General features: G+C 44.0%; 2 protein-coding genes and 1 non-coding gene across 4 annotated transcripts; all 3 read left to right on the top strand.

Moving 5' to 3' along the window:
* The first annotated feature begins 1,579 nt into the window (after positions 1-1,579).
* RPL18A (ribosomal protein L18a) lies at positions 1,580-5,139 on the top strand. The gene is made up of 5 exons (XM_030479295.1): positions 1,580-1,709; positions 2,089-2,268; positions 2,870-2,999; positions 4,461-4,570; positions 4,990-5,139. The coding sequence occupies exons 1-5, from the start codon at positions 1,692-1,694 to the stop codon at positions 5,080-5,082; spliced, it is 531 nt and encodes a 176-aa protein (XP_030335155.1). The 5' UTR covers positions 1,580-1,691; the 3' UTR covers positions 5,083-5,139.
* LOC115605978 lies at positions 3,553-3,684 on the top strand. Its single transcript, XR_003990778.1, has one exon. It is a non-coding gene; the product is annotated as a small nucleolar RNA SNORA68 (small nucleolar RNA).
* A 1,739-nt stretch (positions 5,140-6,878) lies between the features above and the next one.
* C3H12orf66 (chromosome 3 C12orf66 homolog) lies at positions 6,879-17,012 on the top strand. Of its 2 annotated transcripts, XM_030480167.1 has the most exons (4): positions 6,879-7,160; positions 9,247-9,320; positions 9,399-9,535; positions 14,278-17,012. In XM_030480167.1, exons 1-4 carry the CDS (start codon positions 6,926-6,928, stop codon positions 15,092-15,094), a joined length of 1,263 nt encoding a protein of 420 aa, XP_030336027.1. In that variant the 5' UTR covers positions 6,879-6,925; the 3' UTR covers positions 15,095-17,012. The 2 variants fall into 2 exon arrangements, with proteins under 2 accessions (XP_030336027.1, XP_030336026.1); XM_030480166.1 differs by having other exon boundaries at positions 9,247-9,535.
* Positions 17,013-18,474: the final 1,462 nt, after the last annotated feature.

Raw genomic sequence — 18,474 nt, 5'->3', positions numbered from 1 at the left:
GGGCAGTGCGGAGCACGCCGGGATGCGCCGGCCCCGCGGCACGCCGGGAGCCGTAGTCCCGCCCCCTGCGGCGCGTGGGCGTGGCTTTCAGCACCCTGAACCGCCGGCCGCCCGCAGGTGCAACTGTCAGCACCCCGCCGCGCTCTGAAACCAACCGCTCCGGTTTCATACACCGAGACTGGCCCGTTCCGCGACCAAGCTCTGCCCCCGGGACCCGGAAGTCGTGCGCTAGCAGCTGCGGCGTGGCGGGCTGTGCTCTGGCACGCTCGGTTACCGTCGGTGTGAGCCAGGCAGTCGCGGAGCAGGCTGCCCGGCGGCTCGCACGGGGAAGGAGTCTGTGAGGAGTTCGGGGCGCTGAACATGGACCAGCTTATGCCCAGGTGGCCAAGAAGGCCAACGGCATCCTGGTGTGTACAGAAATAGCGTAGCCAGCAGGGCCAAGGAAGTGATCACCAGTGCCGAGTGATGTACTCGGCACTGGTGAGGCAGCACCTCAAATACTGTGTTCAGTTCTGGGCCTCTCACTACAAGAGCGACATTGAGGTGCTGGAGCGGGTCCAGAGAAGGGCAACAAACCTGGTGAAGGGTCTGGAGAACAAGTCATATGATGAATGGCTGAGGGAACTGGTGTTGTTTAGTCTGGAGAAGGCTCAGAGGGGACCTTATCGCCTCTCTACGACTACCTGAAAGGAGGTTTGTAGTGAGGTGGGGGTCGATTTCCCAAGTAACAAGCGATAGGACAAGAGGAAATGGCCTCAAGCTGTGCCAGGGGAGGTTTAGATTGGATATTAGGAAAACTTCCTCACAGAGAGGCTGATCAGGTATTGGAACAGGCTGCCCAGGGCAGGGGTGCAATTACTGTCCCTGGAAGTGTTCAAAACCCATGTAGATGAGGCCCTCAGTGACATGGTTTAGTGGTGGTCTTGGTAGTTCTGGGGTAATGGTTGCACTTGGTGATCTTAAAGGTCTTTTCCAACCCCATCGGTTGTAGCTGCAACTAGAAGACACAGCCGTTTACCAAATCGTCACAGCAGAGTCGCTGTCAAAGCATGTTTCAAGGGAGAACCCATTCGTGTCTCCCCACTGTTGCAGCGCGGGTTTCAGCTCTGAGAACGGAGTCAGCCTTAGCAGTCCCACATCTGCTCAGCGGCGGAAGCGTCCCCAGCCGCGGTGCGCAGGGGCGGCAGCGGTCGGTCCAGCGATGAAGGACGATCCCGTCAAACGGAGCGAGAGGGACACACACGCTCACAGGGGCAGCCTGGCGGTACCACCGACACCGGTCTTAGGCGGATGAGAAAGGTTCCCCGGCAGCCCGCATGCCCGGCTATCGCCCCGAGGTGAGGGCGGTGCTGGCTGCTGTGTCCGACGGGCGCCTCTCTGCCACGTCCTCCGCAGTACCGTGGCCAGGGACGGCGGGAGACAGAGTCACGCACAGCTGAGCCTCTTCCAACGTGGACCGGGGCCGGGGCCGCAGCGCTGCTGCCTCCGGGCCACAGGGGCGCTGCCGGGCCACGCGGCCCCCGCCGGCCCGGAACCCGCGCGGCGACTGACAGCTGCCTCCGCCAATGGCGCTCCCGTCCAGCCAATGGGCGGACAGGACGGCCGGGGGCGGGGCTGCCGGCGGGCGGGTGACGGGAGGCGGTGGCGCACGCGGCCCTTCCTTTCCTGCGGACCGCGGAGGAGGCAGCACCATGAAGGCGTCGGGCACCGTGAGCGAGCGCCGGGGCGCGGGGGGCACGGCCGGTACCGGGGCTGACACCAAGGCCGAAGCGGCCGCTGGGGAGGCGGCGGCGCGGGCTTGCGGCGCTCGAGGGCGGCCTATGCGCGCCTAAGCGGCCCTGCCAGGCCCTTGAGGGAGGCGAGCGGCCAACATGGCGGCGGAGGCGCCGCTCCCGCCGGACGCGTGGGGAGGCCGCGCCTCGCCGGGGCGGGGGCCGTGATCGGCGGAGGGCACGGCTGGGCCCGCGGGGCGATCTGCTTGGGCCGGCAGTCTGTCCCTTCCACTGGGTTGGCCGCGGTGCCGACCCGTGGCGGGGCGGGGGCCGGCGGCGCAGAGGGGCTCACGCTGTGTCTTTCGTGTTCGTCCAGCTGCGGGAGTACAAGGTGGTCGGGCGATGCCTGCCCACGCCGAAGTGCACGACCCCTCCTCTCTACCGCATGCGGATCTTTGCTCCCAACCATGTTGTCGCCAAGTCCCGGTTCTGGTACTTCGTTTCTCAGCTGAAGAAGATGAAGAAGTCTTCTGGAGAGATCGTGTACTGCGGCCAGGTGCGCGATTAACGACACAAAAAAGTGGGAGATGCATGAGGAATTCCAGCTGGTATATGTGGAAAGAATTTATATGAAGTGCTGTTATTGGGAGTGAGGTTGAAATTAATTTATCTTTTGGTTGCTGTGAAGCTGAGTGACAAATTAGTTTTTTGAAAGTAACAGTGTATGGCCAGTAAACTAAAACCAAACTTCCTGACACTTCAGAGTTATGAACTATGTTTCTAGTCAGTGCTGCTGTCTGGTTCTTATGCTTGCTTCATTGTGGAATATAAGAGTCACCTGGACATTCATAATCCTTAGAAAGGAGATATTTGTATTCTTGCACTCCTCCACCTTGATGCTTAAAAGACATCCTTCAGAGCTATAGAACTGAAATCTTGTGTGTATTTTTCTTTCTGTACTGAATTACTAAAACTCTTCACTCTGAATTACCAAGACTTTAAGGTAGCTATGTGACTGTGGAGAAAGAGGGCGAATAGTTGGTTTTGACAATAAAACTTAGCACAGTGGTTTCATTAGAGCTCTAAAATAATTCAATCTTGTAAAATGTTGGTGATGTATTGTGTCTAACTGCTTTTGTGCTCGTGTTTAATTCCAGGTTTATGAGAAGTCCCCTCTGCGGGTAAAGAATTTTGGTATTTGGTTGCGCTATGATTCTCGTAGCGGAACTCACAACATGTACAGGGAGTACCGGGATCTGACCACTGCTGGTGCTGTCACTCAGTGCTGTAAGTACATCTAACCGTTCAAGGTATAAAATAGTAGGACCAGTATATAAGCATAAGAGTAAATCTTAAACTGGACGTAAAGTGTGCTGAGTTGATCCATGAGAACTGAAACACTGGTAAAATAAAGTGGGGAGTTCCTGGAGAAGTGCATGGGTGCCCATGTACGATGTATGTGGTATTTTACTTGTTACCATTCTTGATACAGTTTAGCTGAAAATATTCCCACATCATCTTGTTGTGACTTTCTGCAATTCTAGTAATGAGTTTTGCTGTACAGACTGAGAGTTTTATGACCTTTTAAGTGCTGTATATCTTCCCAAGCCTTGCAGAGAGAATATTTTGGATATCATGTGGAACATACTACCATCTTTCCTTTGGAGAGCAAGTAAAAAAAAAAAAAGATCTGTGTTGCTTCAAGATCTTACTGCCTCGGTTCAGGGAGAATTAAAAGTTGTCATGATTTCAGTCTGTTATGTGGTGTGATTGAGAGGCAGACCATTTGTATAGATGATGCTGTTGATATTTGAATCCAGAAGTGCTATGAACATGATAGAATGCACATAAAAACCCAAAGAATATTGTTACTCATAATGATATTCTTGTCATGTGTGCAAATATTAAATGTATCTTGTCGCCTTTCAAAAGCTGAAGTGCTGTTGAAAGTGAAATTTAAGGTTCTACATTAACTTACAATAATTCCTGTTAATTAACATACTGAAGGACTGCTTCAGAGTCCCGAGAACTTAATTTGTCACTGTACATTGAGTTTGATACTTCTATGTTCAAGAACACTTTTGACAGGTAAGTTTTTAGTAAGTATGTTAGATCTTCATTGGAAGCATTGTAAGTGCAATAGTACTTCAATAGGCATATCTTGTGGAATGAGCTGTGGATGTCATGACTTAAAGACAGTGATTTGCACTGCTACAGGGAGGAATTTTCAGGTAGCCCATGTACAGATGGCTTCCTCTTGTTCTGAAAGCTTAATTATGTGGCCTAAATATCAATTCACATTTCTATCACTTGTCAGTTTTAAGAAAAGTAAAGATAACCTCACATTCTACCTTTACTTGCACCTGCCTTTGGAAGGGGAATTTTTAAGTTCACCTGACTTTCCAGTAATTATATTTCAGTGTTGATTCAAGTCATTTTTCTGTGCAAAAAATGAAATAGTAGATTACTTCTGTACATGTGTACCATCTTGAAATCGGGCAAGAGGAATAAGGTGGCACTTTCTTGGAGGAGTTTGGTTATGAGTTCCAGTTGGCTGCTGCGTGTTGGTTCTGTGATATTTCTGCCATTGCTTTAAATACTAAAACCAGTGTGATTAAGTAGAGTTGATCAGAAACTTTAATAAAAGTTGTAGATGATACTGTAAACATTTCCTGAAAAGATGGTAGTAAGATTTTTGAACTGAAAATGTCTTTTAAGTTTTATTTTCAATGAGTTCTCTTGTTACAGACCGTGATATGGGAGCCCGTCACCGTGCCCGTGCTCACTCTATTCAGATCATGAAAGTTGAGGAAATTGCTGCTAGCAAGTGCCGTAGACCAGCAGTGAAGCAGTTCCATGTAAGTGAAGTAACGTCACAGAGGCTGGTGGGTCCTGGTCTAACATTGGGCTGGGAGGGGGAGCTTTCTTCTCTGGTACAGGTTTCCTTTGCTGGCTCAAATAGTGAAGGAACCACACCTGTGTGCATAGATTTTCAGTTGTGCTATATTATTGATAAAGCTTTCTAGAACTGTTTGAATGAAAGTAAAACTAACCCAAATACCTTTTACAGTGCAGAAAATGTGCCTTTAGCAGGTGCTTCTTTCCAAAATTTGCAAAACCAAGGCATCTCTTAAGATGCAAGAACTAGATCTAATCTGTGGGTGCATTAGTTCTCTGTACATAACTTAGCAGTTGAATATAGCTTAGCTGTTTATTACAAACTATTTTCTGTTGTTCATCTAGTATCTCAATTAATGCAGAAATACTTTTCTTGCAGGATTCTAAAATCAAGTTCCCTCTGCCACACAGAGTTCTGCGTCGCCAGCACAAACCACGTTTCACCACCAAGAGACCAAACACTTTCTTCTAAATATGGAAACGTGCTATCAACTCTGTGTTGTAGTAAAGGTCTTATTTGAACCTTTGACTCACAGTTGTCTTTTGGAAACAGTGTCCTGGATACTTAGGAGTCCCCCTTCCTACTCTTTATTTTTTGTAAGCTGTTGGCAGCCTGCTATTTACAGCTACAATTCCCTTGAAACAGGGGAATGTTTGAATCATCAAAATATCCTATCAATAAACCAAAATGTTAATAACCAGCTTTCCAGGTCAGAATATGTCTATTGTTGAGCAGCTGTAAAATCCTACATCCATTTAGTCCCTTTGGCACACTAAGTAAATAGAGTTGAATTTGGGAAGAAGGCAGCTTTTTGTGCAAGCAGAACTCAGAACTGTGGGATCTCAGGAATTTTTGGCTACAGTTTTGGCTGCTTCTCCCTCTCTGAGTATGTTTTACCATTTTCTGAGTGAACAGCTGCGTGGTACTTATTTGCCAGATGGCATTAAACCAGGACACTACCTTTACAATATAATGCCACAGTAAAAAAACAATGTGTAGTTAAGTAAAAAGGCTGTTTCACACCAAAAGCCGTTCTTTGCATCTGGTGCCTCTTTTAAAATACAGTGTGATTTTGAGTGTTGCCTAGAGAAGAGGTAGCAGCTAGTTTAATTAGTACAGGGGTCTTGCCCAGAGTTGGAGAATTGATGCTGTGTTTTGTCTAATGTCATCTTAAAAAGAAATGTAGGTGGGAGTAGAGTGCAGGGAAACACTGTCAAGAGAGGAAACAATGTTTTAGTTACGGGGTAGCTGGAAAGCTGCTGCAGCTTAACTGGGACAAGAAATTCCTGTTGATTGCAAGTGAGAGCCTTGCTCAGTGTAAGGGGTTGGCTGTTCTGCAAGGGTTGGACCAGCCTGTGCTGCCACAACAGCCCCCCTTCCATAGTCTCATGGCCCTGCCACTCGGCTTTGTGCTTCTCCTCATTGTCTCCATGGTGGAGCAGTTCAGGGAGCTCATCTGTCCAAAGCATGACCCAAAAAAAGGGAATTGATTTGGGCAATCAGGGATCTCCCAGACCCAAGGGATGAAAAACTATAAATGCAAAGTAGGTGGGGGTACTTTGTTAACACCAGGATAACACCAAAGGGTGGGAATAAAGTCACTGGTAGGACCTTATGTTTTGGAACTTTTTAATGGAAAGAACAATTTAGAATCATAGAATAATTTGGGTTGGAAAGGATCTTCAAAGGTCATCTAGTCCAACCACTCTGCAACAAGCAGCGATGAGTCGTAAGGTCCCAATTCAATGCAGATCATCAGGTACTCCCTCGGCATCCAAACTACCACTCAAATCACCACGAGACAACAACTCCAATGCTTCATGAAACTTAGTCAAATGCAAAAGGTGCCACAATCTGAAATGGCACTGGGAAGAGAACTCTCATATCCATGCATATCTCTATAGAAACATATCTTACCTGTGCTATCTCCATGCAGTCTTCACCCTGCATGGCTTCTGCACAGCACAGAAGTTGCTTCGGATTTAAGTTTAACAAAAACCAGTGCGGCAGGGAGGAGGAGAGCTGCTTACGGGAAGCAGAGCCAGCGTGCCCAACCTGAAAACCCCCACGGGCGCATGGAGCCCACCAGCGGCTCACCCAGCGCACCCGCGCTTCCTCCCGCCGACCCCCGGCTCCTGGGCTCGGTCCGAGGGGCGCCCGTGGGGCACCATCACGTGACCCACTCCCCACCCGCTTCGCTCTGTCACGTGTCAAGGGCTGGCGCGCGGGGCGGGGCGGCGCGAGCCTCTTCCCTCCCGCGGCCGCGGCGCCGGACCCGGAAGTGGTGTCGGTCGTGGCGGCGGCGCCTGGCGGGATGGGGGAGGCGATCCCGCTGGGCGCGCCGGTGCCGGTGGAGCAGGCCGTGCTGGAGACGTTCTTCTCACACCTGGGCATCTTCTCCTACGACAAGGCCAAAGACAATGTGGAGAAGGAGCGGGAGGCCAACAAGAGCTCGGGGGCCAGCTGGCTGTCGCTGCTGGCCGGGCTGGCGCACCTGGCCGCCGCCGAGAAGGCCTACCACAGCATGACCTTCCTGGGCCAGAAGCTAGGTACCGCCGGGCCCGCGCACCCCGGGGGGAGGGACCCTTCGCCGCACCCCGTCCCGCCTTCCCTGCCCCTCGGGTCCCCGGGCCGCCCCTCGCTCACGCCTCAGGTCGCTGCTGGGGGTTGCAGCGCCCGCGCCTGCCCCGGGTTTAGCTCCGCGGGTGCCGTAGCCCGGTGAGGTGATCTGCCCGCCGGCAGCTGCTGAGGGCTAGGTGCCATCGGCGAGATGCGTGTCTGCGTCTGAAACACAAGTGCAGGTGTCCGTGGGCCCAGTGAGAAATCGGCTATGCCATTTGGGCTGCCCCTAACGAGTAAACGAGAGTGCAGTGCAGGTGGCACGGAGGCTGTGCGGATCGCTGCATCTCCTTCTTGGCTGGCAGGCCGCCTACCTGCCGCTTCCGAGATTTAACCAGGGGTGTTTCAGTGCTGGGATGCTCTGTCTGAGATTCTGGCAAAGGTGAGCTCAGTGGGGTGAGCAGAGGTTTAAAGCTTTTTCATGTCACTGTTCCAGGGCCTAATGTTAGAGCTGCGTATGTGTAAGCACTTGAAGCTGGAGATAGCCTCATAAAAATTGTTATTCATGTAGACGTTGCAGGATCTCAGGAAGTTTTGGCCACAGTCTTGGCTGCTTCTCACTCTCTCAGTATGTGAATAGAAAAATCCCCAGCTGGCATAGGATGAGCTGTCATCATGTTGCTCTCTGAGCAAAGCTGCTTATTTTCCCTTTGAACTGCAGACTGGCATGGAAAATGGATCAAGGGATATGAGTCTGATGTGTAATGCGGTGAAGCTTCAAGAAAATTCTGCTTTGGTGTTTAAGTGGTGACTTGGAACTATTTTATGAGAAGATCTTTACAGGCAAAAGTCTATTTGTAAGGCTGACTTTAAAAAGCAATTTTGGTGCTCGCAGAAAGGATAAAATTGGCAAGAGAAGGGACAAAGTTTTGTTCGTTTATATACTTCATAAACAACAGCACTAGATGATTCTTCATCCTGCTCATGACCTGGGGACTACTCTTGCCTTAGGGAGGTAGCTGTTTCCTGATAGTCAATTCTCTGCCTTTCTGCCTTACATTGCTAAGGTCACTTTTGACCATTCTGTGTGTAAAATGGATGTGAAAAGGCCTATCCACCATTACAAAATCAATAAGCAGTTTCAAAGTGGAACTTAAATTTGGAATCTCTTTGAAAGTTCCACAGATCCAGTCCCTGTGATCCTTGCTCTGCTGCAGCTGTTGAGTGCCACAACAGCACATAAGGGCATCCGTAAACAGAGGTTATGAAATAGGGTTAGTACTTTCGTACAGTCTTCTGGTAGTGTCAAAGTTTAACCCTCGACTTTTGTCATTTATTTATTTTTAAATTCCTCATAGTGTTGAGAGAGAAGAGAGCAGCCAGAGAGAAGCACAGACTTTTTCCCTCCTTCTCCCTCGCCCCCAGTTTTAGTTATGGATTAACCTGCACTGTGGTCTTGCTGAGAGAAACTGTGATTGGTTTCCTTTTGAATTCTAGTTTACATTAAGATTATTGTAGGGACTGGAAACATTTGGTTTGTACACAAATGTTAAATGTGTCCCGTTTAAAGGTTGCTTTGCAAATTTGGGTGCTTCATGATTGAGGAGGTATTGGTAGGGGAATTCTCTTGAAGAGACATACAGTTATTTATAGGAGTGGAGGCTATTTCGTGATGACTCGATTCTTCTGACTTCTACAGATAACAGTATTTCCAGGTCATGTATCATAGTGGCAAATTTAACTGAAGCATTGTTTTCTGAAAGGTCATGCCCTAACTGAGGCAGATGTGAGGGAGTTAAGTTTTGCAGCAGTCACTGGCTGCTGAAATATGAATTGGGAGAAGTATAACTTGCATGAAATTATATAAAGTGCTTCTGAGTGTATGCTATGTGTAATTCGGTTACAGAATAATACACTGAAACCTGTTCCTGGATTAAAAAGAAACAAATAATGTGATCAAGCAACAGTTAAGGACACCTAGGGGAAAACAAGCATGGTTCTATACGATTTTCCAGTATTGCTGTCTATCTTTGCTGTCCCTGGATTTTGGTAATACCTCCATATTTATCTGAACAGGTGGTCAGTCATTCTTCAGCCGAAAGGACTCCATCCGAACCATCTACACATCTCTGCATAATGAGCTGAAGAAGGTGGTGGCGACGGGTCACAATGCACTAGGAGGAACAGCTCCTCACTTGGAAGAGCTGCTTTCTCACCTGTCTGAACAGCTCTGTTTTTTTGTTCAGGCTCGGATGGAAATTGCTGACTTCTACGAAAAAATGTACACGCTCAGCACCCAAAAGTTCATTAACTCTGAGGAACTGGTAAACATTTTGGAATCCATCTTAAAGAAATACAGCTCAAGGTCAGTGCTTATTTGCTGGCAGTAAGTACTCAGACGTATGATCTGAAGTAAAAGATGTTGAGGTTCAAAGCAAGCCTAAAGGCTTTGCTGTCCTTTGACTGCTGAGCAGTAGAGCCCCTTGCATGAGTTCACGCATGAAGTGAATGTTGGTCAGCAGCAGCAGATGCATGAAGTCTCAAAATATGACTCCTCTGAAGAAGAAAAATAAAAAAGGGAGTGTGTTTCTGCTCATCATGTTCTAGGAGCCGTCTTCCCTATTCCTTAATTAATACTCAGCATGTTCACATTCAGCAGAGAGGAAGAGTCATTTTCCTTATAAAAGATCTAAGACTTGCACTTTTTCATTAAAGGTGGAGAGGAAACAAGACTTAATTCCATATGGACTTCAGTAAAATTGATGTATATAAATAAAACAGGTATTTGTGTGACAATTTTGCTTTTTAGACTAGAATATGTATCTGCTTATTAATTCCAAAAGCTACACCTAGCAGGGTGTAGCTTTTATACCTGTAGCAGGTCTACCTAGCAGGGTTTTACGGTGCTCTGTTATCACTTCTCTTGAGAGGTATTTGAACCAGCAGAAGGAGCACCTCTGAGTCTTTGGTCACTGCCATTATGGTTTCTTGAAGTTAAGATCCAGTAGTTCCTCTTATAAGAATTCCAGGATGTTTCTAAATGACTGTGGGGTGGGTATTTCACATCTAAGACACGTGAGCCTTGAGCGTGATGGCAGTTTAGAACAGAGAGAATTTTTGAGTGCTTTTCAACAGACTGAAATTCTAGTGTTCTATTTTAAAGCAAAACAAAGTAGCCATTGTGGGAAGTTAACTTGAAAATGTAGTTGTTTGGGTTTGTTTTCTTTTTTTTTTTTTTTTTTTTTTAGTCTTGGTTAGTGAAACAGTGTCTGAGAAGACATTTGGGGAGAATATTCTGAGGTCTTTTTTCAGTTATGATTTTTAAAGTGTACACCTAGGAAAAATCAAAATAATTCAGTGCTGCTTTTGAATATTCCAAATCAAAGCACTGCAGTTGACTCCCTTATTTAATTTTTTTTTTTTTAGGAATAACTTAGGCAAATTGCTACAGAATTTTGCTGTGTGAAAATCAAACCTAGTCTATATGATCTTACTAGACTTTTTTTTTTTTTTCTTTTTGCAATTCTTAGTTTGTGAACCCTTACAATATCGGTTAGTTGGTCCAATAAAAAATGAAGCTTACATTTTTTTTCCTTGGTGAGATAAACATTAAAGAGCAGAGGGAGGTAAGTTTTTTGAAAACTTGATTTATGTTGTACACTGACCATCACCATCTGTTCTGACCATGTGCTGAGTCAAACAGCACTGTTAAAAATCTGAAAACCAAACCTGATACTTTGACAAAGTGACTGGTGACTGTTACATATGAAATGTTTTACTGTGCTATTTAAATGAATTTCAGTGACAGTTCTGTACTTCTAAGGCACCGTTATAACCTCTCTAGAAAAACAAGCAATGTCTCCCTGGGAAGAATACTGATGATCTTGCTTTGGGTTAATGAGCAACCTCTAAGATGGATGCATTCTAAGATGCTTTAGAGCTGATTCAGTAGCCAGTGTGTGCTTCTCCCCAGTCACAGAGTATCTCTGGAAAAAACTGGGTATAAATGTTATCATCTTCCTTCAGCCCTCCTTTAGTTTCTTTGTGTCTCTGCTTAGTTTCTGGGGGCTGTTATGCTGGCGTGTGCTGGCTGGAAGGCATTTCTGTTTTACAGTCTGTTGACCCTCTCAGGTGAAAGGTTGAATAAACTCATCCTTACCCAGTCCCTTCCCTCTGTCAGTATATCCCTCACTTGTAGTTGAGGTTGTGTGTCATTATTTCAGCCAGCTGTTCTAAGAGTAAAGCAGGCATCTGATCTGTAGATAGATTCTGGCCTTTGTTTCTTTCATTTACATCTAAAGATAGCTGTTCAGATAATAGTAAAGGAATGACAGGATTAATTGACTATCAACAATAGAGTCATATTGTCTGGATCTGAAAAATCATTAACTCTTGAACATTTTATAGTTGTTTTCTTACTACTTATTGCTGACTTGTACGCAGCCAATACTAGACTCTGTTTTTCTGTAGAATACAGCTAGAGAAGCAACTTTTCCTGATTTAACTGTTGGTTTGGGTAGGGTCTTAACTGAAATAATTAAAATGGCATCGGAAGCAGGATCCTTTAAAAGCTCAGTATAAAATGAATAAATAACTAGTAAACCTATTTTGATGTAATTATTTTTAAGTGTAAAAAAAGGTGTGTGTGATCTATGGAAGGAAATAAAATGTAGAAAAATGAGGCTGCTTCATGTCTGCAAAACAAAACTCTAGCATCCCTCTGCTTCTGAGAATGATTGGGGGGGAAAATCCATTTTCCACTGTGTTTTTAAGTTCTTAACACTCTGGCTTATTGAAATATTGTAAAAATCTGTCTGCTTTATGTGATACTGAGCTCAGTCAGGTGCTTCTGTGTTATGAAACTCAATTACATCAGATATACAGAGTACATAATCTGTTAGTTTACTTTGCAACTGTACCAAGCTTCTCAGCTGTGGCTGAGGTGTGTATTTTTGGATTAAAACAGTTTGGCAAATCCTGCTGTGCAGTGAAACATGAAAACAGCTATGAGCCACAAAGCAAAGTAGAAGTGGGAAGCCATACATCATAATGTTAATCCAGGAGACTTGGCAGTGCTGCATGGTATGAATTTTTTAATTGCTTTCAAGAATGAAGAATAACCTTCTTGGTCTGACTGTAGGTGTGTTGAAACCACTGTGCTGAGTGTGCACTTGAAGGGACTATCTGGAACAAATAATGTATAATGCTGTTTTCCTCCCCTTTGAATACATGGCAGTGAAACTGTTTTTCTGCTGAGTACCAAAATTATTGCAATTATATCATTTGACTGTTAGCAGAGTATTGTTTTAAATTGACTCGTTTGTTCAAAGCCATGTAAATATGCTCTGGACTTCTGAGCCTACCAAAGTAGCCAGTAATGGCCATCTCTGCTATAGTGGGTAGATGTGGCGGTTGCTGACATGTACTGTGTACAAGGGTGGCTGGTCACCCAGCCTAGCCAATTTGCAGAACATGGGGCATCAACTGATTCCTGATATCATTTTCTACAAATAAATATGGACTTGCATCTTAAAGCAAATCCTTTCAAGGTGTGTATTGTGGCTGTCAAAAAAAGAGGTGCTTAAAAATAGTGATAAAATTGTCAAACAATTTTCACAAGCTTAAGAATTAATGTTTTGGCAAAAGCTTCATGGGAAGTCAAAAAGGGGAGGGGATGGAAAAAGAGAGGGATGAAACACCTAAAATTCTCATTCTCACTTCTGGTCCACAATAAGGTTAAGTATTTTGGTTTTGAACCAAGTATTTCCAAAATGGGTTATATGTATTGTGCCCTGGAAGCTGAGGGGAGTAATGGAGTTGAAGTTTCCACTTTGTCTGAAGATAAGCTGTTAAAGGTGGGAAGACTCCAGTACAGACTTCTTTGTTTTAAAGCAATAAAAAGACCCAGGATATTTGTCTGAAGTGAGTGGATGAATCTATCTTTACTTAAATGGAAACCTCATAAAATCTTGTCTTTGAACTATTGCTCGTTCTTTGTTGGAGACCCTTTAAGAGTCTTAAAGGCCTGTTATGGAACATGTTTACTAAAAAGGCCACTTCTGCCTTTGCTGAAGAATCAATCTTTCTAAAGCTAAATATTTAGCTTCTGTAACTGGAATGGTTTTGCACAGTTTTAATTAAGTATGTATTTATTGATGATATAGCTTGCGAAGTAATTTTTCCCAAATTTACAAATAATTTGAGTATCAGGAAATGGGAGGGGGGCTACACTGTCTATTTTTCCTGAAGTTTAGAAAAAATAAAGTGAGAAATCTATAGAATGGATCCATAAAATTCCATTTAATCAAGATTTGTTGTAATAGTAGGATTACTTTCATGAGTAAGATGTGCAGTGGCACTTCTACCTGGTAGATGAGGTGCTGTGTGAGTGTGGGTTTGTTTTCTTTTGTAAACATCTGTTGAGAGCTGAGCTTGACCTGGATTTTTAGTGAAAGAATTTGGTTGTTACAGCACCTTCATCATGATATGATGAAATCTTGGCAAATGTTTTAGCCCTTCATTGCTGTCAGTACACCAAGATTTGAAGTTAGTACACCAAGATTTTGAAGACTTGGTTCATTGGTAAATACAGTTAATCATGGTTCTATTGACTTCTTTTCCATCACAATTTTATTGTGATTTTAAAAAGCAAAAGAACAGCTTGGCCCGACTTTCACATAGTTTCCCTATACAAACAGCAAATGTATAACATCATAACTTTGATTTAACTTAATGTCTTACTGGTATTCCAGAACTATCCAGACATATTTTACCACCAGAAGGGATTTTAAATTGGAACAAAACCACCTGAATTTAAAGAGAAATGGTGTCATAGTAGTTCATGGATCAAGATAAACAGTGATTGTTCTTGAACTGATCAAATATAACTCCCTTGCTTTGATAGAAAAATGTCTGACAGATGTTTTCATCAAATGCGAAGTGTTCTATTACGTTAAAAGAACAATTTTTTAAAATTAATGTTAGTTTTTTTGGTTTACACTTCACTCTGATGTTTGGTCTTCTGTCTGTTAACTGACACATGCTATCTGATTATTTCACTGTTGTGTACAGCAGTTCTCATGTCTTGACTAACGTTATGTTTTCTAGGTTTCATCATCCAATCCTCAGTCCTCTTGAAAGCAGTTTCCAGCTGGAAGTAGATGTGCTTGCACATCTCTTAAAGGCCCAAGCTCAGATCTCAGAGTGGAAGTTCCTTCCATCCCTGGTTAACTTGCACAGTGCTCACACAAAACTGCAGACTTGGGGCCAAATTTTTGAGAAACAGCGAGAGACCAAGAAACATCTGTTTGGAGGGCAGTCTCAGAAGGCTGTACAACCTCCACACCTCTTCCTCTGGCTCATGAAGCTCAAAAACATTCTCCTTGCCAAGTTTAGCTTTTACTTTCACGAGGCCCTTAGTCGACAAACAACAGCATCTGAAATGAAAACTTTGACTGCTAAAACAAATCCTGATTACTTTGGGAAAATTTCCAGCTTCATCCGGAAGTATGATGCCATCAATGTTTCCTTAATTTTTGACAATCGTGGATCAGAGAGTTTTCAGGGACATGGTTATCATCATCCCCATTCTTACAGGGAAGCCCCCAAAGGAGTGGATCAGTACCCTGCAGTGGTGTCTCTGCCCAGCGACAGGCCTGTTATGCACTGGCCCAATGTAATCATGATTATGACTGACAGAACCTCTGACCTCAACAGTTTGGAGAAGGTTGTCCACTTCTATGATGACAAAGTCCAAAGCACGTACTTTCTGACACGCCCTGAGCCTCACTTTACCATTGTAGTTATTTTTGAGTCTAAGAAGTCAGAAAGGGACTATCATTTTATTTCTTTTCTCAACGAAATTTCACATTCCCTCAAGAACTCCAAAGCTTTTGCGAGCTTGAAGCCTGGATCCAAAGGGTAAAATGCAAACTACTTACAAGTTGCCAAGGCAGTATGCTAGCCTTGGGGGAGCTGTAGCTTTCAAGGTGTATAGGAATTTGTGATTCTCAGTCTAATTAAAAAGGAATTAAATTAATTTTTTTTTTTTTTTTTTTTTTTTTTTAAGCTAACAGACACTTGAAGAGAAGTATTTTTGGGCAGTTCTCAGTGGGATAGCTTAATTGTGAGGTGCTAAATGGCCACAGTAGGTTTTCTTTTTTGGTGTGGTTTTCAATTTTCAGTTTATTTTTTCAGTCCACAACTTTGTTGCCTGTATCAGAAAGGAATATATGCACTTTATCTTAGTCTGCTCATTGACTGTCTGCTACAGAGTTTATTGAAAATGGGGTGAGGATGGAAGATACTATCTTTTCAGAAAACTGCATTGCCTGACAGGAATGATTTCTGGGAACTAAGCACTGATACAAGGGAATATTAAAGCAAACTTGCAAGAACACATTTTAAATAAAAACCAAGGATCACAAAAGGCACTATTGCTCATTATAACTTAGTTTTCAAATGGTTTAAAATGATATTTGAGGTCTCTAACACTCTCTGTTAAGCACCAGTCTCTATTCTGAACACCCTGTGTCATAAAGCTTTGTCACTGCTTCAGAACACAGGCTGGGGCAAGAAAAGCTGCAGTATAGGCTAGAAGGCTGATGTTCACTGGAGTGTTGTGACACTGTGTTCAGTACCAGTCTTGGCTCAGATTAACTGAAGGAGACAAGCCGAAGTTGAGCAGGTATTCTAGAAGGAGCAGCTCCATGGAAAAAGCGGCAAAGCTCTTTTCAAATTGTGCTTTTGTCATGCTAAGTTTAAAAAAAAATAAGGCAATAGGAAATGTCCTTTATGAATTATTTATTTTCTAATTTGCTGTTAGGGTCAACTTGGATTTGGTTTTAGATTTCTATAAGGATATAGCTTTTACTTTCTGGTCAGTTTTAAATAATTTCACAGTTAAGCCAAATCACTTCTGGAATTTGGATTTAAATATATAGCCTATGCAGTATTATTACCTCATTCTAAAATGTCTCTTTCACTACTTACTTGTAGGCTGCAGGTTTGGGAAAAGCATGTTTTCTAGTTATCCTGAAAGTGCTTTATTTTGGAAATCAGTATTTCTAAGTACAATAAAGGGTCCATTTGGCTATACCTGTAACCTTATATTGCATGATTCTTCTGACTGTTAGCTATGCAGTTGTGCAAGCACTTTCATGGGAATTCAGGAGGACTGATACATGTGGTAAAGTCAGATCCTCAGTTGACACTGTGTAAGGTATAACATCATCATGTTAGTTTTAAAAAGGAGTTTAAGTCAAATATTGGTTTCTGTTAAGACTGAAATATAAAAGACAACGCTGCAGACATGGCTTTTACCAATTCCCTTTTCCTCCCAGAAAAGGTTATGGTAACTTATCTTGCCTCTTGCTGCAAGTACTGATTTCTTTACAGTCACATAAGCATGTTCTGTTCTTAAAATGTAAATTCTGACTTTACGCTTTGTGCCAAATAGAGCCTTCTGTGCTTTGCTATAGTTATATGTTAGTCTGTTGTGAAGACCTGTGCTACTGCCTTTAACCTGAAGTCTTACTCTGACTGCAGTATCACTCACTCAGAAGTTTGGTCTGCTCTTTGGTGTTGGATAACTATAGGAGTTGCAAATACACCCAGCCAGTGGAGGGCATCAGGTTGTAACAGCGTTACACTTCGCAGCTTGAATTGCTCTTTTAACAGGACAAAGTTGCAAATGATGGTATTGAAAGAGTTTGTGTGCTTCCAGACTGTGACCTCGTGATAACATTGTACTATTGACTTCCTCAGCCTGAGTAACAGAAAAGAGGCTGTTGCCAGAACTGATTCCCAGTCTTCAGCAGTGTAATAAAGTGTTGTACAAATCCTGCCTGCCTCTACAGTATTTCCCTGTCATACTGTCTGTGGGAAAGGGGAGAGGAGATGAGGGGAAGAGACTGCGTGTGGTTGCAGGCACCTTCTTGCGCGTTTCTGAGTTGCAGGGGGCATCTTGGAGAAGGTGAAAGAGAAATCTGCTGCCCTCTGGAGCAAACCAGCAGCTTTCATCAGTTGCTGGAGTGGCCGGAGGCTGTTCCCAGTGGTTTTTAGGGGGAGGAGAGGAGGAGGTGGTGACTGTTTGGTAGACCTGGTGGTTCACTGGTTTTGGCAAGTGATGTCTCTGGGAATGGGATATAGGTGATGTTTCTGTGCAGGAGGAGGTGAGGCTTGCGTTGCTCCTTCTCAGTGCTGGGGTGGTTTGCTGCAGTTTTCTTCAGAGGATCTTGGGGAAGCGGCCAAAGGAGCCATGTGACTCATGGGTAAGAATTTCTGAATATTTAAGTACATAAGGAACCAAAGGGAACCATAACCATTGCTCTCATGTTCTGAGAAGGGAGGGGTACAGAGAAATGGTGGGAGAAAATTGGGTGCTAAGAGAGAAAAGCTTTTGTAGAGCTGTTGCTGGGTTTCAGAGTCCTGTCCATAAGGCTCTCCTTGTAAGGTCTCAGCTTAATACAAGGTGGGGAGCAGAAAATCCAGGCTGTAAGAAGTGGCTTGGATGGGAACTGCAGGGTAAAGGTGAAGAGGGATTACACTAGAATCGGTATCAAATAGTTTTGCAGAGTTGAGGTGTACTATGACCAAAACCTAAGTGTGTGTGTGATGTGAATACATGCGATGATCAAATATTTGTAGATTTTTTAGCCCCATGCAAACTTATGGCATGGGGCTAACAAATCCTTAGCTCCATGATTTCTTATTTGATGCTTTGAGGAATTTATGTTTCAAATGGCAAATGAGGTAACAGGGGAACTGGCTAGGCCAGTAATGAAAATCTGCATAATTAAGGGGGGGAACATATCAGTGGAGTAAGTAAAGGTACTTACCAGAAACCAGAAAGTACTGACCAGAAACTCAGTAACTTAGAAAAAAATATGCAATTACTAACTTCAGTCCTGGAAAGATTGATCAGTCTCTTTACTATAAGAACTGGAGAACAAATGCACTTTTGCTGAGCTGGGTGACAGCCCATCTGCCAGCTTTTCCTCTCCACCAGTTTAGCTAAGCAAGATTGAATATACTAATGTCCTTAAAAAGTCTTGCATAAATGGCTGCTTTAAATGCAAGATGTAAAGATGTTTATGATGACATAAGGAAAGCCAAGACATATTTCGAAGTTTTCAAAACAAGTACTGAGATTTGATATTCTTGGTGCCACTCAGATTGCTTAGCATAGCAATGTGGAAGCTTATCTTGTAGCAGATTTCATGTACCTCATCACTTAACTTGAGTCCATGAGGATCTTGGCAGAACATTTAATTCAGTATCCTTTGCCTGGAGTGTGAATTTGAC

This window comes from Strigops habroptila, chromosome 3 (genome assembly GCF_004027225.2).
Source record: "Strigops habroptila isolate Jane chromosome 3, bStrHab1.2.pri, whole genome shotgun sequence".
In the NCBI taxonomy this organism is placed as follows: domain Eukaryota; kingdom Metazoa; phylum Chordata; class Aves; order Psittaciformes; family Psittacidae; genus Strigops; species Strigops habroptila.
This window is presented reverse-complemented; position numbering and strand designations above follow the sequence as displayed.